The sequence below is a fragment of the Camelus ferus genome, chromosome 33, assembly GCF_009834535.1.
Source record: "Camelus ferus isolate YT-003-E chromosome 33, BCGSAC_Cfer_1.0, whole genome shotgun sequence".
NCBI lineage: Eukaryota > Metazoa > Chordata > Mammalia > Artiodactyla > Camelidae > Camelus > Camelus ferus.
Window position 1 is genome coordinate 17,790,248 of NC_045728.1, and position 22,650 is coordinate 17,812,897.

General features: G+C 39.9%; 1 protein-coding gene and 1 pseudogene across 1 annotated transcript in view; both read left to right on the forward strand.

Moving 5' to 3' along the window:
• ARHGAP20 (Rho GTPase activating protein 20) overlaps positions 1–22,650 on the forward strand; it is a 70,368-nt gene that overhangs the window by 34,199 nt on the left and 13,519 nt on the right. The window contains 7 exon segments of the mRNA XM_032472423.1: positions 1,269–1,310; positions 2,225–2,309; positions 5,182–5,259; positions 10,663–10,729; positions 13,099–13,287; positions 20,405–20,577; positions 21,984–22,145. Of these exon segments, the coding sequence (XP_032328314.1) occupies positions 1,269–1,310; positions 2,225–2,309; positions 5,182–5,259; positions 10,663–10,729; positions 13,099–13,287; positions 20,405–20,577; positions 21,984–22,145 (796 nt within the window).
• LOC102518909 lies at positions 6,651–8,912 on the forward strand (annotated as a pseudogene).

The window sequence follows — 22,650 nt, forward strand, 5'->3', positions numbered from 1 at the left end:
GTTTCTTAATCTGGGAGCCTGTCAAACGGGGTGTGTTCAATTTGTGAAAATTCTTCAAGCTGTACAATTAAGCATTGTACAAGTTCTCTCTGTGTATCTTATATATCAATAACAAGTTAAAAGTTTACAATACTGATTGTTTAAAGGGACAGTTTTATTTAATTGCTTTGAAAAAGGTACAAGTCTAAAGAAAAACTTACCTAATTTTTTCAACATAGATTTTTTTGCCAAATAAATGCAGTATTTGACATAAATGAACCTAGAAAATCTCCTGTTCAGGAAAGGAGAAGGCGTCAAAGATTGTAAGGGACTATGAAAGATGAAAATTGGTCAGTGGCAAAGAGATGTAATGAACTTTCTGATGACCAATCCTGGGAGATTGCTCATGGAGAAAATTGTTAAACAACAGAGTTAGAAACCAGTTACAACTATCTGTTAAGTGTATTTTCCTGGAGCAAGAAAGTAACTGAGGTTTCCAACTTCTCGAAGATTAGAAATATGATTTTAAAAGCTACTGAGTAACAAGACTATGTAGAAATAAACTTTAAATTATTTTTAACTTTAAGAATTAAATGCAGCAGTGACTCCAGAAAAATTATTAATCAGTAGTAATTTAGTTGTAAATAAGTTGATCTTAATCAGAGGATTACAGTAATTAAGAATAAATTTTCTATGAACTAAATAACTGAATTATAGTTCTGCCATATGTATAGAGAAATAAATGTTTCCTTTCCTGACAACAAACTGGTTTCTGAGCCAAGATATTGCCATCAGTATGCCAAATTTCTCCTTAATCTCTTTAATCTCAAATTAAGCATATTTTCTGTTTGCATGGCACTTAAAGCTACAAAAACACTCTTGAGATAATTAGCCCAGTTTTACAGATGTGGAAACCAAAGCTTAGAGATAATAAGTGATTCGCCCATGAAAATATGTCTTGCGTATATTTTTGAAGCCAGGTGTTGGAATTCCAAATCAAGTACTTTCTCCACTATAAGGATATTACTTGTAAGAGAGCCATAAAGAAAGAAAGTTGATCTTTCTTGGATCCTTCCAAGAAACTAAAACCTGACTGTGTAGTTTTTCCTAACAGGGATTTTCACTTCTGGGTTCTCCAGAGCACAGGTTTGCCCAGGGTTGCAGCAGTACCGTGCACCCCCATCAGCAACAATGGGCTGTTGATATTTTGTCTGGATTGATGCTCTTAATTTGTTAGGATAAGTATTCTACACGGTTTAATTGTTCTCTCCCATTTTCTTTCATTGCAGTTCCCCAGAACAAACGGGCAGATGGTTCTATCTCTTTCAGAGGTATTTTTTCAGTATACTTATTTTTAATCTTTCAGGTGTAGTTAAATGATTAAATTCTTCTCTGCAGGGATGTGCCCCAAACTATTCCCCTTCCTCTTAGTGGAAATTGTTCATTTGTCCTCAGAATAATCTGAGGTTTAGACTGTATGCCAAGCTATGTGCTGCAATTAATGTTCTCTCATTACATGTATTTCTTACTTTCTAGGAAGGAGAACATTGAGGTCTGGATCATATTAGACAGAATTTAGTTAGTAATCTCTCCCATCTCTTTCTTTGTCTCCAACCTGTCACTTGCAGCTAACAGTTTCCTCAAAGCATGTATTAAGTTTCCACACATGGAGGGTTTTCTGCTGAGCACCTCAGAATTCAATTATTACCCCTACCTCTGAGCATACAGACTAAAATGGTCAATTTAGGTCCATCTCTGATTCCCGTGGACCTTCCCCCTTCCTCCCTGCTCTCCCTTTCCAAGCACTGGAGATAACCAAGATGCACACTCCCCTGGAGAGCTCAGTGAGAAGGGAAAGGCCACTGCTTTGGTTTGGTCTAATAAAGTGTTATAAATGCTCCTGCGCCGATGAGCCAGGTTCTGGGCCTGTCCAGGGAAGGCAGGGAGGCTTTGACGATAAAACATCACCCAGAGGTGCCTTAACCTGACTCTGCTTCTCAAGCCTCGCTTGGAATGGATCTTCTCTGTTCTTTTTTGTGCCCATGCCTAATGTCCTGAGAATTTTTAAAGTGATCTTCCAACCCATAATGTAATCTGACTTTGCTGAGTCTTTCCACCTGTCTTTTAAAAAATAGCATATAATTATATTGAAAAATATTAGCAAAAATAGATTGATTTAAAAATAAGCTGTTAGCAAAATCCATCTGACTCAGTGTTGTTTTGGGTTGTTGTTGCATTTGATTAGATACATCAATCTAGAGAAAGAAAAGGACTACCCGAAGAGCATTCCGCTCAAAGTCATCGCCAAGGACATTGGGAATTGTGCCTATGTAAGTGTTTCTAAGCCAGAAAAAATTAAGTTCCAGGTCCCTACATAAGGCAGAATGCCATGGATGAAAAGAGAGACAGGCAGGTAGACAGAAAGACAGACAGACTGTGTGCATTCTATGGAAGGTAGGCATTTAGAAATATAATGTGGGGAAGTGCATTTTCCTGGGTGTATGTATATCTTTGTATAAGTGAAAAGCAACCCTAGAGAAAATGAAACAAGAGAAATCCTTGTTGAACATTGACACTTGGAAAGGATATTGCCTGTCAGGTGTCTCTTGCCTTCCTCTGGCATCCGTGCTTCTCTGGGTCCTTCCAAAAGCCGCTGCAGAGGCTTGTAGTAAAGCCATTTCCATAAGGAGATATTTCCTACTAGTATTAAGCAACTTTTTTCCAACTTGTCAGAGATAAGGAGAGAGTGGTTTTGGAAAGTTCTCCATTCTTTGAGTTTTTAGGGATTGAATCCCTCGGGTTATTAATAAATGGATGAGCTGGGAGAGATGGTATTTTTATGGATCAGCATGTTTCTTCCTCACAGTTATTATCATATTGGTCAAGAAAAAGTCTATTTAGCCCTAGTCATTATGTGGAATGTGATGACTGAAATACAGCAAAGTGCCATGATGTTATATCAATGTGCCATGATGTGAGCAAAACGGAAACATGAATATTTCTGTAATACTGTGGATTGTCACACATCACAGGAGCTCCAGATCACACAGGGTAGTTTTGTGTGTGGACAAATATGTAGTACAAAACAGATACATTCTGGGCAAAAGTTATGCAAAGGTCTGATAACGAGTGCCAGATGTCACTGCTTGAGGGAAATACTCAAATTTTTCTCTTCTTTCACCTTCTCTTCTAAAACCAGTTCTTTCTCAAGTACACACTTTCCATACACTGCAAGTGTTTAAAAAATTTTTTCAAGGTATTTTTCCATGAAAATCCTGAATGTAACCAGCTGCCATAACTACTGAACGAAAGCCAGCAGGAAAATTGTGGTGATTTTTCTCCCCCTTACTTTGCTACAGAAGGTCTCTGCAGTCTCACACCATAAAAATTTGAGTGGTTGAGTTACTAGTGGACCTCACTTAGCTTTATTTTTATATCATATTGTTTGTGGTCGGGTTGGGTGCTCTGTTCTATCACTAGACCCTGGTGAAGTCCACAATGATGCAACACACTGTCCTTTGCTCTCTGAAGTTGTTTCATGGCAATAGTCTCCTTTCGGGGAGCCCTGCTGCCAGAAAGAGTGATTCCCCCAAACAGGAGTACATGTACGAGAGTGTTCTTTATCCTTGGCCTTCAGTTATGTGCCACCTGCTAGTGACTTCTGCTAATATGGGAAAAACAGCCACATTTTCAGTTTTGTCTCTTTATTTTGTGTACTAGCCAAAGAAAACTTGTCTGCTAAAATTCATTTGTTTTGTCTACCAGAGAGGCATGCAGGGAAAAATACACATCCTATAATTACTGTTTTGAGCAGATGTCTCTAATATTAAGAAAAATCATCATCTTAGAAACCAGATAGATTGCGGGTGATTATTAGTATTACAGGATAGATGCTTCACTTTACAAAATATTTTATATTGAGTGTTTCTTTATATGAAATGGAGAGGTTGTTCAGACTTTAAAGTAAAAAAGCAGAAGCCTTTCATGAGAGTCTATCTCAAGTTTGCAAAAACATCTCTGACATTCTGGTACAAGATGAACACTGAGCCCTCCCTGCTGGGTTCTGAGACACTTCTGCACCAACCGTGGAGCTGCAAGGAACACAATTTGAAATCAGTTAACAAATTTAAGCAATTTGTCATGTCAAGTAATTGGCTCATAGAGAAGAAATGCTCTATAACAGAGGGATGAGTGATGAGTTATTAGTGGCTTTCACTTAGCTTCATATTTATACATCATTTTGTTTCCATTTATGCTGCCTTATCTGTGCCATTTAAGCCCCGTCAGGGACACAGCCCTAATTGCTGATTTATCTGATCATTGTAACATGTAGAACCTACCTATAGTAAATACTTATTTTTTATAGCATAGCATTGTCTTATATTTAAATAATGCCTTGGAATTCAGTGAACTCTATAGATATTTCAGAATCTTATTCTCTTTGTTGTGAACTGGATTTTTAAATAGTCATTTCTCACTGTGGTTTAGCACAGAGCTGTTACAGATACCCTGTTTAATGGCAAAGCTGGTAACAGGACTGAGCTTTCTGAAATGTTCAGTCTCTTCGCTAGACTCATTGATTTTAAGGCCGCTCCAGATTTCAGAAATGAAGATCCCGGTAGCCGCAGTGCCTGACATAGAGAAAGTGCTCAATAAACAGTGGGGCTTTTTAAGTCTAAATGTGAAATGTCTTTTGTAACCAGTTCTAATTCTGATTTTACGTAAACTGACTTTTTACCATGCAAAGAAATAAAAACCCACACTGAAAATGGTACACAAGAAGAAATAGGAATTAATCCAGCTCAGTCCCTTCTTTACTAACATGCTGCATTATGGAAATAGTCATGGGCTGGATGATCAGCCTCACTGATTTTTTTTTCTTTTGGTTGGGAGGGTGATTCATGTAATCTCTCTGAAATATTTTATCCTTTTTCTGTCTGGCTTAAGGTCTTATATTCTGTGAGCCACATATTCTTTATTTTAAGAGAAAGAGATGCTGTATTAAAAGGCATCATATATAATAGAATGAAAATAAATTATAATCAAGGGTTTGTGTTCTACTTAGGCCATGTGCTCTACTCTTTAAACACTTTAAATTAAGATTTGCCTGTAGATAACCATTTGATGATAATTATTTGTGCACCTGTTTTAAAATTCTGTATTTATAGCTGTGTTTTTTATTTGTTTTTTTTTTTCCTACAGTCTAAAACTGTAACAGTAACAAATACAGATACTACAAATGACGTTATCAACGCGGCCCTACCAATGCTAGGGATAACTGTAAGTTACTCTGCTAGACATTCTTAATTAAAAACAAACTTTGATACTTTAGATTCATGTAAATATTATCCCTTCCATCATAAGACAGCTGATTACTAGAGATACTAAAGTCCTGTTTTGTCCCCAAAAATGTAGAAAATAGGGACAGTAGATTTTTTTTATTCTTTTTGAGGGTTTTGTTTGTTGTAAATTGAGCTATAGTTGACTTACAACATTATATTAGTTTCAGGTATAAAATATGATGATTTGATGTTTTTGCGGATTATATCCCATTTGGTGTTACTATAAAATACTGGCCGCACTCCCTGTGCTGTACGCTGCACCCATGTGTCTTGCTCATTTTATGCCCAGTATTTGCACCTCTTGATTGCCTTCACCTGTCTTGCCCTTCTCCCTGCCCATCTCCTCATTAGCAACATTAGTTTGTCTCTGTACCTGTGTTTCTATTTTGTTAGACCCATATGTTTGTTTTATTTTCTAAATTTCCACATATAAGTGATATTGTACAGTTTTGTCTTTCTCTCTCTGACTTATTTCATAGGCATAATATCCCCCAGGTCTATCCATGTTGTCACAAATAGCAAAGCTTTCATTCTTATTTTATGGCTGAATAATATCTCATTATTCACACACACACCCCCCACGTACTCTATTCATTTTATCTGTTGATAGACACTTGGATTGCTTCAATACCTTTCTACCATAAGTAATGCTGCTATGAACATTGGGGTGCATGTATCTTTTAAAATTAGTGTTTTTGTTTTCTTTGGATATCTATATACCCCAGGAGTGGAACTGCTGGATCATATTAGTTTTTTGAGGAACCGCTAAACTGTTTTCCACAGTGGCTGCACTAACTTACATCCCCACCAACAGTGTGCAAGTATTCCCTTTCCTCCACACCTCAAGAACATTTGTTATTCATAGACTTTTTTTAAAAATATTTTTTATTGAGTTATAGTCATTTCACAATGTTGACTTTTTGATCATAGCCATTCTGACAAGTATTAGGTAATTTCTCATTATTGTTTTTATTTGCATTTCTCTAATAATTAGTAATGCTGAACATCTTTACATCTGCCTATTAGCTAGCCATCTGTATGTCTTCTTTGGAAATATGTCTTTTCAGGTCTTCTGCCCATTGTTGGATTGGACTGTTTGTTTTTATTTTTGTTTTTGTTTTTTTGATACTATGTTGTATGAGCTGTTTACATATTTTGATTTAACCCCTTGTCAATCATATCATTTGCAAATATCTTCTCCTATTCTGTAGGTTGATTTTTTGTTTTCTCAATGTTTTCCTTTACTGCACAAAAGCTTTTAAATTTAATTGGTCCCATTTGTTCATTTTTGCTTTTATTTCCTTCATTTTAGGAGATGGATCAAAAAAATATTGCTGTGATTTATGTCAAAGAGTGTTCTGCCTATGTTCTCTTCTAGGAGTTTATGGTATCTGGTCTCACATTTAGGTCTTAATCCATTTTGAGTTTATTTTTTATATGGTGTTTTATATGCTCTATTCTTGTACAGTTAGGGGATTTTTTTTTTTTGTATAAGATTCTTAATAAGAAAATTTCAACCTCCTTCCCCATTCCCCTCTTGTCATTGTATGACTATTCTTTCCCTGTTTCCTCTCTTAGTTCTTCTTTGGTATCTATTATTCTCTTTATTATCCCAAAATTCAATTCAGTCTTAGGATGCTGAATTCTGAAGGATTTACTCTAGGATTTTTACATAAAGAATATATAGCTACTCGCGATGCTCAGAGAAGCGCGCCGGGAGCCGCGAGCAGGGCGGGCAGACAGGCGAGCCCCGGCGGGAGGGGACATGATGGCAGCGCAGGCGCTGCCGCTGCTGAGGGAGGTCTCGCGGCTGGAAGCGCCGCTGGAGGAGCTCCGCGCTCTGCAGCCACCGCTGCAGTCGGTGCCGCTCAGCGAGCTCCGCGAGCAAGCGGCGGAACTGCGCCTAGGCCCGCTTTTCCGCCTGCTCAGCGAGAACCCCTGGGAACAGACTGCTTTGTGTGTATCCATCCTGGAGAGGTTGCTCCAAGCTTTGGAGCCAGTTCACGTGGCCCGGAACTTCAGGAGTGACCTGCAGAGGGGACTGACTCATCCCAATGATTCTGTAAAACTCCTTACTCTGTCCCAGGTTGGAAGAATTGTTGAAAATTCTGATGCTGTTACTGAGATTCTAAATAATGCTGAATTGCTAAAACAAATCGTTTGTTGTATTGGTGGAGAGAATCTATCTGTAGCTAAAGCGGCCATTAAATCCCTGTCAAGAATGTCACTGACCCGAGCTGGCCTGGAGGCTTTCTTTGAAAGTAATCTGCTGGATGATTTGAAAAGTGTAATGAAAACAAATGACATTGTTCGATACAGGGTGTATGAGCTAATTGTGGAGATTTCTTCTGTGTCCCCAGAATCTTTAAACTACTGTACCACTAGTGGCTTGGTAACCCAGCTCCTTAAGGAACTGACTGGTGAGGATGTGCTGGTCAGAGCCACCTGTATAGAGATGGTGACATCACTGGCATGTACTCATCATGGACGACAGTACCTTGCTCAGGAAGGAGTAATTGATCAGATTTCTAACATAATTGTGGGGGCCGATACAGACCCTTTCGCTAGCTTCTATTTGCCAGGATTAGTGAAGTTTTTTGGAAACCTGGCTATCATGGATAGATAGCCCTCAACAGGTCTGTGAACGTTATCCTTTTTTGTGGAAAGAGTCTTTGAAATGATATGAAGTCAGGACCCCACCATGACTGGTGTAGCAGTGGACACGATTGGAATTCTGGGATCCAATGTTGAAGGAAAACAGGTTTTACAGAAAACAGGAACTCGCTTTGAACGCTTGCTCATGAGAATGGGATATCAAGCAAAGAATGCCTCAACAGAGCTCAAAATTAGGTGTTTGGATGCAGTTTCATCTCTCTTTTATTTACCGCCTGAGCAGCAGCAGACTGATGACCTCCTTAGGATGACAGAATCCTCCTGGTTTTCTTCTTTATCTCTGGTGAATGATTTTTTTCTAGAGTCTTCACCACTTATTGACCAAAATTTTTCCTGAGTCTTCTGACTCCATCTGTATTTTACAAAACAGAGACTTTCCTCCCACCAGAGTTATCATGGAGTATCTAATGTAACTTTATCACCAACACTGGTTGTGTTTCTACACTGAAATACAATGTAAATCCAGGAAAGCAGGCACACTTGGTCATTGATCCAGATGTTCTTCAGACTCCTTTGACTGCCTTAATCTTTGCAAGGATATGGAAGTTTTGTTCTCCTCCCAGAAAGTTTTTGTGGACTTATCACTGCCTTATTTTAAAACCCACTGCAACTTAAATGGAACTAAGTTGTTTCTGAATTCTCTTTATCACCTTTTTTTTTCTTTTGATCCTTTCTCCACTTTTGATTCCACTTTCACAGTCTTGGATATAAATATTCTTTGTAAAACAAATATATGCAATCTTAAAATTATGTTCCCTATGCTAAGAATAAATACTTTTAATAAAAAGAATATATAGCTAGAAACCACATTCACTGGCTACAGGTTCAGAGGATGAGAAGGATGGTACCTCTGATGAACTGGTAAATTAAAAAATAAGCTTTGAATTAGATCATGGATTTAAAGATCTTTAGTATGCACACCACACTTTCCCTGTTCAGCTTTTAGCTTCCACTTATTGCTTTTCATGTTCAATGGTGAGTTTTTAAAAATTTTATTAGCGGAGAAGATTGGAATGTTTGTGGATGAGGTAGGGAAAGAGCATTGGAGAGTCCCATCTCCTCCTTACCGGTGTATCAACACCACACAGTGGGTCCTCGTATTAAAGGGAATGCCTTTCAAAAGGATGGATGCTAAAGGAAACACTTGGACAATACCATTTCTTGCATGAGATTCTCTATAAATATGAAGACATGGTGTTACTATGATGTGACATGACATGTATTTAAGATATGTCATAGTCTTAAGTATTTTGATTTGCTTGTACACATTGCTATCATTAAGCCCTTAAGAAAGAACCAAAATTTAGAATAAGATATCTGATTTATTTTAATTCAACTTAGTAATATATTTAAGATACAATTAAGTATATATGCGCTGAGTAAAGCAGACCCCTCTGCATTGATTTCTAAGCCTATAGAGTTATACATTGGAAGAGAGTGAGTAGTTTGAGGGGAAGGAAGGGAGGTTAATTAATGACATGACTCATTTTCTTATTTATGCTTTTCTTTTGGATAAGTGATCAGTCTCATCACACCAAAAGTATTTCTATTCAGTGTATAATTAGGAATTGAGTCTCTCTGGTTATACTGCTCTAAGGAATTATTAATGTGTACGGTACACTACATGAAAAGAAAGGATTTTTACTAGATTGCTCTTCCTGTTTGCAATAAAAATGTTTGACTAGAGAATAGAAAAGGAAGTGACAAAGTAGGGGAGGAGACTTGGCAGGATAATCTCCTAGCCAGTTCCCTTCATTATAAGGTCAGGGTCATGATTTTTAATCAGAAGATGAAGGCAAGAATATTAAATATTGCCATTCTGTTCTGGCTTCATTTTAAACATTTTTGCTTTATCCTCTTCTAGAGGATACAGCAAAGTCTGTATAATTTGGTATTATTTCTTTCAAATGGGATTTTTAGTATTACTGGGTTGTAATTCTGCCAGTGAACGGTTTCATTGTTTCCCATAACTGGGCCTATTCTCTAGACAGAATTCTTGTCCTTTCTGTCCCCAGGACTGGACTTGCCCAAAATAAAGCCAGTGTACACTGTGCCAACTACCTGTCTCCTCAAAGCCCCTTGGTCAGTCTTTTCTTTCCACTCAGAAGCAGCTGAGTTAATAATCAGCCTTTGAGATTTTACTTTTTCATCACAGACACAGCAGTGTTGTGGTTTTCTGGGTAACAAGGTTGTCTTTGCAGGGGCACATTGGAGATTAATTCTAGTATTTGCTAATAGTGCAGAGACCTAACAGAAGTCAGGACTCTAAGTAAGATAGATTGATCTTTTAGTAAACCAGGAAGGGTTTGGGGTTTTTTTTGTTTGTTTGTTTTTTTGTTTTTTTGCTTTACAAAAGGGCATGTATGTGATTTCACATTCTGTAGGCTACCCTATTTATAATACTGAGAGCCTGATTCCACTGAAGTTCATGGATCCCTCGTCATCACTAGGGGAAAAGGGCAAGATTTCTGAATCCTCTGTTAGGGGCTAGAGGAGAGATGGGTTGTAGGAATCAGCATTGCCACCTTCAAAAACCATATCACCCCCATGAACCATGAAAGTATTTATATTGGCCCTATGTTTTTGCAAAACATAGAAATGCCAAAATATATGTCTTTGTTCAGTTACCAAATGTGAGAGAATGATTGTTAATTCTTTTATCTCCAAGGGCTCTGAGAGAGAATACCGCTTATGGGTGTATTCGGGCAGAGAGGAGGCACCATACCAACTTATTGGTAAGTTTCTGTGAAAATATAAGATGGATTGTGTTTTAATTATAGTTGTAAATGTCTCAGAGAATTGGTCATATGGTCCTAAATTTAAATACTATTAAATAATAAATCCCGTGTAATATTCATTTAATAAATACATATATCAAGTATGTCCTATGTGCAGATAAATGATAGCTCTTCATTCAAGCAACTAGTGGTGTAGAGGGGAAGCGAAATGTTAATTTTCCTTTTTTTTTTTTTTCACTTTGCAAACAGAACTGTTTTGTCAAACCTTTTAAAACTTTCTTTCTAAGAGAAAGCAAGATGTGCTGGCATTCCGTTTTCCCTGTATATTTATTTTTCATATTTAGTTCTTGAATCTCCTTTCCTTTTCCTACCATTTGCCTCTATAGAAAACCTTCTATGATCCAGTAATGCCTCTTAACCTATCAGTGAGTATTTAACACCTGCCCTGTACCCAGATCTTTGCTAGGCATCAAAAAAGAAAATGAAATTAAACCATTTAGATTCCTAAAAATCTTTATTGACTTATTTAGCAATAAGTACTACCTTACCAACTAACTACTTTGCTGTTTCTCCAGCCAAATTTCCCAGCATCTGTTTTGAGGAATTACTGGTAAATAGGTCACATCTCACCTTATTTAAATCACTTAGGTAAAAAAAATTTCTTGATCAGTGAAGTCCTTCAGTATAGTTAATGGAAATAGGGCAATTAAAATAAGGGACGGCATCTGGAGCAAGTCTTGAGATGTTGACATTGATGATATGACAATTTCTGTTAATAATTTTTAAATGCTTGCTATCTGCCTAGAATTATGCAAAGCATATCACATGAGTTATCTCATGTAATCCTTTCATTTACCTGTGAGATCACTACAGTGTAATTCAGGTTTCAAGTGATCTGAATAATCTAAATCCAAACTTTTCTATGAAATGTTTATTCTCAAGCTTTAAAGCAAGCCATCATGCACATAGCTGAGGACAAAATTCCCTGCATTTCCTGTTTATTTCTTAATGTTGTCATTTGTGTAAAAGTCAATGAGCAACAATTAAAGCTGTGATGAAAATTCAAATAAGTACTTAAAATAGTTGTTTTAATAAAATACATTAATTTAATTAAAATTATGTAGATAGTAACTTTCAGGCTTAAAACAACATGAAGCTTCATTTCTAACTCTCACTTTAAAAAAACAAAAACAAAAAAAACCATAGGATATGGGACATGGTTGTTACTTAGCAGCAATTCTCCATTATATATTTTACTGCACCTTGCAAATTTCAGTTGTGGATTAGCTACTGGCTATTTTGGTAAATCAATTTTGTTTTATTGCTGTCATAGAAGTCTTTTTTATTTTTCTGCCTTAGTCCCTGAAAGTTGCTATAGTACTTAATATCAATGAAACATTGACACTGTATGCCTATGCCAGATGAAAAGGAAAAGTTCACTGAATTAGATTCAGTGATAAGTCTGGAATGGAAGAGACCTTACTCTCTGTACTTAAAAAGTAAACAAATCTACAGCACAATGGTACTTAAGAATTGAGAAAATGAAATTACTCAGCGTACTAAAGAGCAAAAACTGATATTGCAGTCAGGTGTCCAGGGTTTAGTTTTTCTAGTTTGGAAATTCCTCTTTGAATCTTGTTTTTGTGTCTCTCATACCCTGCAGTCTTCCTTCTAACTATTGCCTGTGAATAACGGCCTCAGAGTGGCGTGGTGGGAGGGAAGCGTAAGTCAGACAAGCCAGCCCTTGAGTAACTCAATTGTGTATAACTAATAAAGAGTATAAAATGTCTTCTTTCAGGCAGATATCTTGTACTGAATAATAGTAATAATAGTGATCTTTGAAATATATAGTTATTTGCCCTTTGTATTTAAATACTATTAACCACTGAATTTTACTTATTTGATCCTTATAATAGTGTGTGATGGGTAGGATAAATATTTTAAATCATGGACTTAAGGCTGAGAGAGGTCAAGGATTTGCTGAAAATTTACAGAGGTAGGAAGTGTCAAAGGAGAAACTAGAATGCCTTTCAGTATTCTCAGATGTGATCATAGGAAAAGTCAACATGATGCAACTCACAAACTAAGCTGTGCATTCCCAAACAAGATATTCTTTAAAGACTTTTTTCCCTTTGTTTCTCCTCTCTACCCACCCCCAAAAAAAACTACTTTGGTGGGGCCACCTGCATTACACAGTGGTCTCCAACTGTAAGAGTGTGCATGGCGATCGCTCAGTCAACAAAAGAATTCTTTATACCAAAAGTCCCAGGAGCAAATTGCAGGACATTCCAGTCTGTAGCACACATGCTCATACTGACACAGTGCCAGTCAGCCTGAAGTCTACATTTAGATTTTTCTCTGTGTAGGACATGAATTCCCCTACGGGATTACAATGAGTCACCTCCGAGACATGGCATTCCTGATGCAGGAGTCAAAGGACTCCCCCACAACTTCCAACCTCCAAGAGCCCTTCTTCATGGAACAGCTGCCCCAAGAGATGCAGTGCCACTTCATCTTGAAGCCCAGCCAGGTGGCTGTGGCCCAACAACTGGGTGGTGAGTTTTCTCCCTCTTTCATGAGAGCCTTTTTTTAGCAAAACTTTTCATTCCTGAAAACAAAGTTTTCAAAGTTCTTTGCCTTTATACAGGCAAAGACCCAAACTTCCAGCCAGATGAGGTATTTTTTTTCTTTTGAGTTTTCTGTGTTTTGAAAGGAAAGATGGAGCTTTAGAAGATGGGTTAATAAATCAGTGGTAGGAGTGACTGATGGGTAATCAGCGGCTGGTTGTGGTACAGTCTGTTCTTTCTTTCTTCACTGTCCTTCCCCCTTTAACCTTATGCCCACTGCAGAGTCAAAGGCACCAGGCAGTGCTGCAGGTGCTTCAATGCCTTCTTTGTACTGTAATGCATTGCATTGTGTGTTCCCCCTAAATGATCACATTATTAAAAGAAGGCCGTCAATGATGGGTGTCAGGAGACACTGGTGCCCTACCTGGATCCTGGTACTGATAATTATGTGAAGATGAAGGTAACTTCCACAGAAATCTCTCCTTAGCCTGCTAAGCTAATCTGAATTCCCTGGGAACATAGCCATCTGTTACCCTCCCCATAATAAAGACTCCAGAGTGATAAAAAGTGGTGTTCAACATAGGAGGACCATCATTAATTACCCTAACCCGTGTTTGAGCTTTAAACCCTCAGTCTGAAAGTAAGATTGTATAGAAATAAAAGCATATGTATCATATCAAAAAGTGTGAGTTGGGGGCGGGGGGAAAGCCGAAAATTGATGCTGAATGTTTGGAGCTGCTTCTGTAAACCTGAACAAACTGGGATACCCCATGGACAGTGGCCACTGTTTTATGCTCATCTCCACACACATGCATGTCCAGCCCTGTCTCTTTCGGTTGATGACCTAGCCTCAAACTTTATACTTTATTGAAATCACTGGTTAGGACTCCTTCATCCTGCCAACACCAGCGATAAAAACTGACCCTGCATTTGCACCAGTCCTTCTCTCTCCCACAGAGTTAAAGTGAGTTTTTGAACTCTAAGGCTGTTTACTCACATCTTTGGGGTGTTATGGAGATATTACAGTTTTCCATCCCCTGAAACATGAGCTCCATGAAGGCAAAGAGTTGAGTCTGTTTTGTTCACTGCTATGTTTTCAGCACCTGAAACAGTGTCTGCATATATAAATTGAACTCAATAAATATTTGTTGAATGAATTATTTTATTGACAGGTCTGTTGCTGGTACTCATTGAAGACACAAAGGGAATGTCGCCTTTATAACTAAGCTGAGGAAAATGGTGTTTTACTCTTCTATCTTTATACCCATGTTGTTCAAAATGATTTCTCTGGGTCCCTTGTCAGTAAAATAAATTTATTTTAACTGACTTGACCAAAACAATCAGGGGTCAAGAATCCTAAGAGTTTTACCCAACTTTGTCAACAGCTTGCTTAATTAGACTGTAGGCATCCTCTGTGTGTTAGTCCTCTGTTTCTCTCTGTTGGAAGTTAGGATGATATTGGTTGCAGCTGTAAGATGATTCACGCTAAGGGAATGGAGTGACTACAGACCCATGGTGGCAACCTACCTGTGAAACTGAAAATTTAACAAGCGAACCAGTTTTGTATTTTTTTAATACCCAAGATTTTGATGAACAACTGCTTTGGAAACCACTGACTTAGACCAGGGCTCAATAGACTTTTTCTGTAAAGGGCCAGATAGTAAAATTCGCAGATCAAGAGACAGAATTGACGGTATTACACAGGTACTTAAATAACAAGAGGAAAAGCAAATTTTAACAAATTTTTTTATCGAGGACATTCGACACATAGTAATAGAGTACAATTTTGTGTAGTACAGATCTACTAATGAGAGGAATTGGATTGTTTTGGGGGAATAACATTTCGCTTAATTGAAGTGCAAAGTTAGTATTCCAATTGTCACCATTGATTGGAAAGTGTTCTGATACATAATTAGGTTTTATGTATTTCATCATCTTTGAAAATACCTTTTCACACAAGTAGGTACTGCCAAATACTGAGATACCATGCTACAAGTGTACAATTTTAATGGAGCATGTTTCTCTCTTCAGAGACATTTGTAGAATTTTGTTAGATTCTTCTTTTGATATTTGCCTTTTGGCATGTCGTTTCATTGCATAGTAATCACTTCCACTTGAAAGTTAGGTAGAAGTGAAAGGCTTTTGAAACATGAAATTCCTCTTTGCACAGGTTAAAGGATTTTCAAATGTAGAAATATCCTTTGCACTTACATTGAGGCAGGTAAATACTGCTAGACGTGTAGTTTGAGCTCAGAAAATACAACTGCTGCAGTTTTTTTTTATGGGAATGGAGATCTTGCTTCTTGTTTTGACTTTAGACGGCTGAGAAAAGTGTGAAAGTAGCTTGACATTACTTGATCACTAAATGTCATTAAATGTCAAAGTAGTGTTTTTGTTTTCTTTTGATAAATACCCAGCAGTGGAATTGCTGTGTCATATGGCTGCACTATTTTTACTTTTTGGAGAAGCCCCCATGCTGTTTCCCATAGCGGCTGCCCCAAGTTGCATTCCCACCAACAGTGCGTGAGGGTCCCCTTTCTCCACATCCTCACCAACACTTGTCATTTGTGTCCTGCTGATAATAGCCATTCTAACAGGTGTGAGTTTCTATCTCATTGTGGTTTTGATTTGCATTTCCCTGAGAATTAGTGATGTTGAGCATCTTTTCATGTGCCTGGTTGCCATCTTTATATGTTTCTTGGAAAAAGTCACTTCAAATCCTCTGCCTATTTTTAATTGGTTTTTTGTTTTGTTTTGGTTTGTTTTGGTTTTGCTATTGAGTTATATGAGTTCTTTATACATTTTAGACGTTAACCCCTTATCAGATATGTGATTTGCAAATACTTTCTCCCGTCAACTTACTGAAGTAGGTTGATTTTTCATTTTGTTGATGGGTTCCTTTGCTGTGCAGAAGCTTTTTAGTTTGATGTACTCCTTCATTTTTTTCTTTTGCTGCTTTTCATTTTTGGTGTCAAATGCAAAAAAAAAAAAAAAAACCTATTGCTAAGACCAGTGTCAAGTAATTTACCCCCATGTTTCCTTCTAGGAGTTTTATGATTGCAGGTCTTATAGTCACATCTGATCCATTTTCAATTAATTTTTGTGTTATGGTGTGGTCCAGCTTCATTTTTCACTTACTGCTGTCCAATTTTTCCACTAGAACAAATCATAATAAAATTTATACAGAATCACAAAAGACCTAGAATTGTCAAAGCATTACTGAAGAAAAAGAAGGAGGCTGGAGGAATAACCCTCCCAGACTTCAGACAATACTCCAGAGCTACAGTAATCAAAACAGCATGGTATTGGTACAAGAACAGACATCTGGATCAGTGGAACAGAATAGAGAGCCCAGAAATGAACCCACATCACTTTTGAAGAGACTGTCCTTTTTCCATTGTGTATTCTGGGGGGTATCCCAGCGGCCCTGCCCCTCAGACCAGTGCCTTAAAATTAGGGAAATGAGTCTCTTTAACATGAAGTCAGTGATTTGGAAAGAACTGCTTCTGCCCTGAGACCTGGGGTGGGTAGCGTGCACACAAGTGCTCTAAGAACTGTTCCCCAGTCCACCACGGACCACAGATCTCCTGAGCAGTGAGCTCTCTTGGCCTTCAAAGCGAGATGTTTTAGGGGCTTGTCTCAGGTGCCAGACCTTAAAAGTTGGGGTGACCTATGTGGGGTACAAACCTTTCACTCCTTCTGGAGAAGGTCCGGGTTTTGAGGAGATTTTAAGTTCCCTCACAACTGTAGGTTGTTGCACCAGGGGTGGGGTTTATGGTGAGATTGTCTCAGCCTTTTCTAGCCACTTCCCTCTCATTTGCCCAATGTGACAGTCTCTCTGCCAGTTTTTAGGTTTTCTTCCAGAGAAAACTGTCGCATAGGTAGCTGTAGATATGGTGTGTGCGTGGGAGGAGGTGAGTTCAGGATCTTCCTATGTCACCATCTTGCTAAAATCTCTCATTAAAGGGTTTTTTGTTGTGATTATTCTTTAACAATCTATGAGGACAGACTTCTGAGAATTATACTTTTTAATATTCAGCTCCCTAATTGAAGCATGGAGAAACGCCAGCTTGGACCTTGTCGGGGCTGTCTGGGATGCTAGGCTTTCCTGAATCCCACCGGCCCTGCATTTACATCTCCCTTACAGTTTTTATAGCAATTGCATGTCTTTTCATCAGTCTTTGACATTTGGAAAGTAAGAGCTGTGCATTAAAGCTCTGCAAGAAAGTAAACTTTAATGAGATTTTTTTTTCTCTCAGTCCCAGAGGGAACGTGAGCTCTAAAATTGAGTGTTGTACGTAGTAAAAGACATGGCTGCAGCTGAAAGTATTTATAATAAAGTTCAGGACTCAATTTCTGCTTTATCCTCTGTCTGCACTCATAGGATAGCTGGGCATATAACTTTATGATAGAGCATTCTTCCTAAGAAGTGTATGAAAGCTAAAAAAAAAAAAATCAAATAAATCCAATAGTTTTAGAAATAATGAAACCAGATTAAATGTGAGGAAACTGGACTGAGTACAACTACTCATCATTTGTAAACATACATACTCAACAAACATTTGCACAGATTAGCATTGCTGGCACCCAGGAACCCTGTCCTGTATTTAAGAATGGGTTCAGCTTCCTTTCCTGTTCTTTAAGATGGTGCGAGTTGGGGATGTCAGGACAGGAAGAAAGTGCTTTAGTTAACCAGAATCTGGTATTCCTTCCTGTCCGCACACTTCCCGAAGGCTGTTAAACAAGTGGAGAATGGATGTGGGGAGGAGGTCCTCTTTCTGGGGAGGAGATTAGTGTCTTGGCAGCTCTGTTCAAGGCTGCTGTGGGCCTATGCCCCAGGCAAAGTAACACTTTTCAAACATTATCCTACTTAATTCAGTGAGGCTGTGAGCTGTAGGTGGTGTTCTCATTTTAAAATGAAGAAGCAGGATAAGTAACTTACACAAATAAATGTCTGAAGTGGGAGTCTAGCTGGGCTCCTGACTCCTGAAACAAAGACCTCTACACCTGGGTGTATGAGCATTTATGATGCACTTCCTGTATCCTGAGGAAGCCATGGGTGGATGATGGTCTAGATGCTGTTCAGTAAAATGTTTCCTATTTGATTATCTTCCCATGACGTGGCTTTTTCAGTATTTGGTGTATGTTGGTTATGCTGAGGAAATAAACAGTATGAAACACTTGATTGAAATGAGCACCGGGCACTGCTGACCATGCCCCCCCCCACCCCCGGAATCATCTCCTTCGTGTCCCCCCGAATGTTCTCCTAGGTGTCCCCCCCCGGAATCGTCTCCTCGGTGCCCTGGCCCCTGAGATCGTCCCCTTCGTGCCCCGTGGTCAGAGAGAGCTGAGGGGTAAAGCACCATCTCTGGCAGCATGGTTGGCTGTCAGGGCCTCACAGCCAGAGCGTGACGACCAGTTTCATGCACTGTCCCTGGTGAAAAATGTAGTCAGACTCTATGTGGGCGCCACCTGGGGGCCCATTCCCCTCAAGAGCTGTTTCGCATCTGCCCCACGCAACGCAGGCTTCGGGGGTCAGCCAGAGGCTTGGGCAGAATTCATGCCCATTATTTGGGTTGGGGCTCCCACTAGTCTGTCTGCTCCTTCCTGGGGCTCCCCCTTCACCCTCCAGCTGCTGTGGTCACCTCCATCTCCATTCTCTCTAGTTTTTTCAAACCAGCAAGAGAACAGGTTTCTCTCCAAATTTTAGTCACCCCTGCCACCCTGGGGCCTGTGCTCATGGAAGAAGCTGTAAAAAGGGGAAACTCACCCAGCGCCATGCCATTCCCTTCTTCCCAGGTGTAAAACTGTTACCTCCACTCTGTGCCTTCCTTTGGTCACTCTTTAGCGTCTTCAGGTCGGCTCTTGTATCTTTAAGTGTTGCCTGGAGTTTATAGCTGTTACCTGTGTGTATTTGTTTAGGCCAGGGGGTGTAGGTGGCAGAAAGGTCAAAAAGGACCCTAAAGAGCTGTCTTTTTAGGTTATCAGGTCCTGTGCAGATCCATCCATTTTTTGTCTTAAAATTAGATGCAGATGACATCAGAACTGTTTTAGAACTATGATCTCACAAAACCGTGATTCACTGCTGACCTTTCTCCTGCCTCTTTTGTTCCTGCTGTCTTTTTCCACCTAAATGTCTGCTCAGCTTCAATTACTGTTCGAGAATGATTTATTGATTACTTACTAGACATGAGGGATGATGCTGGATCCTCTACCTGTTGAAATCAGTGTTGATTCAAAATTCCCATCCAATGCAGGTGCCTGCAGGACCGCTCCCTCTCTCCTGACGGGGAGGCAGATGTGCTTCATGGTTCTTCTGAACTCCTCTGGTGCCTTGTTCCTCCCTTAGGACGTCTTATTTATTAATATACTTGCTCCCCCCCACCCACCCATCACCAGTCTTGTCCCCCCTGTAAGATTATAAACTTTACCTGTGGCAAGGGTGAGTCTCACTCATGTTTTCATCCATCCATGCTGCCTTAAACATACTTTTTAAAGTCAGAAACCAAAAAGATACATGAAAAGTCTGCAGTTGGAGAGAAAGGGGGGGAACAGCAGAGCATTAGCTTCCTGCCTCTGTGCTCGACAGCAGAGTGGGGCATCAGGTAGCAGAGCGTTCTTGTTCTCAGAGAGCACCTTCATAGCGACGCCTCCTCCCCTTCCCCCAGGTCTCCTCCCTCCCCTTTTCCTCCTCCTCCTCTTCCTTCTCCCCTTTCCCCTCTCCTTCTCTCTCCTTTTCCTCCTCCTTCTTCCTTTCTTTTTCTCATTATTGAGTTGTGGTCTAATTTGATCTTCAGCTTTTTTGTTCACTTAGTCTCCTCTTTAAAATGGCCTGTGTGTTGGTATGAAATGCTTTGTGCTGTAAGTTCAGTAAAGGGGGAGCCCTTCTTTCACCTTTGGAAATTTGGTACCAGAATTCAAGCACATAGATCAGTGACTGTCCCCAAAATTGGGGGGGGGGAGAATAACCCAAGCGTTTAATGTTTCCTTACCTTATAAATTGCTGAGCCGTGGTGCTGAGCATACTATAAAATGGAAACTATAGAAATAAGATTAAGTGAATTAAATTAGTTTTGCTAATAATCTCACTTCTTCCTTGATTCAGGTCAGAAGACGTTTAAAAGAAGAAGATCTATCATTAACTGGGCCTTCTGGCGGGGCTCGAGCACCCACCTGGACAACCAGCCCGTGTCACCAACGACTCCGATGCCGGGACTGCTCTTCGGAGTGTCTTTGCCAGAAATCTGTGAGAACGACAATCTACCCAAACCTATCTTGGTAAGTCTTGTTTTGGTCTGTAACACTTAACAGGAAAGGTGAGCTCCGGAGGGAAAATATACCCCAAATGGAAAATTTGTGGACACTCATGGCTTTGGCTAAGAACCTTTACTATTACTTCAAAGAATACAAATCTTGACTAAACTATTGCAGCATCATAAGGCAGATGTGATGGGGAGAGATGGTCTCGTCTGCTGGCGGCAGGAAGGAGCAGCGTGAACCTGCTCAGATCAACTAGAGTCTGTCTGCTCCGTGAACAGAGATCGCACTTTATCCCCACGTTCCTCTCACATCCTTTCTTGAACCCTGTGTTGTTCAGAACATGACTCTTTTAGTCACCTTAGCAGCAGGAACTAAACCTCATACTTTTTATTAGTATTCTAAGTGTTTAGGCATGAAGATACATCCTCTGGCATTTAGTTACCTTTTTATGTACAACAGATCAGGTGAAAGCCACTGAAGTGTGTATGGTCTTCAGTGAAGGTAGTAAATGAACCCTGTCAAGCAGCATTTTTTGAGTGTCCAGTACCCTTCAGGCACCGTCCCGGATGCCTGGCACTTCATGCTCTGCTGTGTGTCTGTGAGTACCAGACGCTAGTCTAGTCACTTTATCGCTTGTCTTTCGCAACAGATTTAGAGGGTAGTTGTCACCATCGTCATCATCACCATCACCATCTCCATCATTCCTACTTTACAAATTAAAGCCCCACTCCCCCCCCCAAAAAAACCCCTCAAGTTTACTGAAAGTCACACACAGCAAGCCTGAGCTGTAACTAGGTCTCAGGTCCTGTGGGTTGCATGTCTCCGACACCCACTTGTTCCTCCTCTGCAAGCATAGGATGTGCAGCTGGAAAGGAAGCAAAATGAAAGACTGATTGGAATGGAATGGGACAGAGAAAGCTTCCTGGAGGCGATGATTTTGGAGGCTGATTTTAAAAGAAGTCAATACAGGAAGTAGGATGAAGTGTAAAGTCGCATGAAAAGCAAGACAAGCAAGTGGAGGATGAGTTAGGCAAGAACATTTCCATGTCTGGGGACAAGATTTCGTGTTAGAGAACAGTGGGCAAAGAATAGTGAGACAGGAGGGAGGACGAGGTAACAGGTACCTTGAAGTGACTATTGGATCGCTGAAAAAGGACAGTCACATGAAAGCAAGTGTTGAAATGTAGCGAGAACAAATGGGAGAAAATAGATTTAGAGACACACACACACACACACACACACACACACACACACACACACACAAAGTGACTTTAATCCTCTGGCAGCCTGTCCAGCCCCAGCCCTTCAGTGCCTCCCGCCGGGCAGCCCCGGCCCCTGGCAGCCAGGGAGGGCAGCGGTGTGTTCTCCGGCTCCTTCTGCAGTCAAGTGCCATTTTGATTTTTGTTTCCTTTGTTTCCCCGTAGGATATGCTTTTCTTCCTTAATAAGAAAGGACCCCTCACAAGAGGGATCTTCAGACAGTCGGCCAACATGAAATCCTGCAGAGAGCTGAGAGAGAAACTGAATTCCGGAGTTGAAGTATACCTAGACTATGAATCGGCTTTCGTGATAGCCTCTGTCTTAAAGGTGGGGAACGCACGCCCTTCGCCCCCCCCCACAGTGGAGCTCTGGGGGAAGACAGCTGGGGTCCCTCATTACGCTATCCACGAAGAAGCGTCATAGTTAGAGTCTCACAGCCAATTAGCTATGTGGTAAAAGTATTTGTAGCAGAAATTCTTGTGGCAAAGATGTCTATGGCAAATAGGTTTACTTACGGGAAAAAAAAAAACCTGGAACCCAGCCCCATGGTCACTTAACTCACATCCATAGTTGAGTTAGACTTCTTCTAAAGTGTTTTCCTCCCCACATTCTTGAAAATGCCTCACGTCTTTGCAAAACCTAAAGTCAAAACGAGCTTTCAGCAGCACTCTTGACCACAGCAATGGCTTCTGCAGACCAGTGTCAGGCTGCCGTCTCTCAGCAGGCTTGGTGTGCGCCCGCACCAGGGGTAGGGACAGGGCCCCAGCCTGCATCCCAGGGCCTGAAGCATAAAACCCAAATTCCGGAAAACGTGGTGAAGAAGGCTCTTACG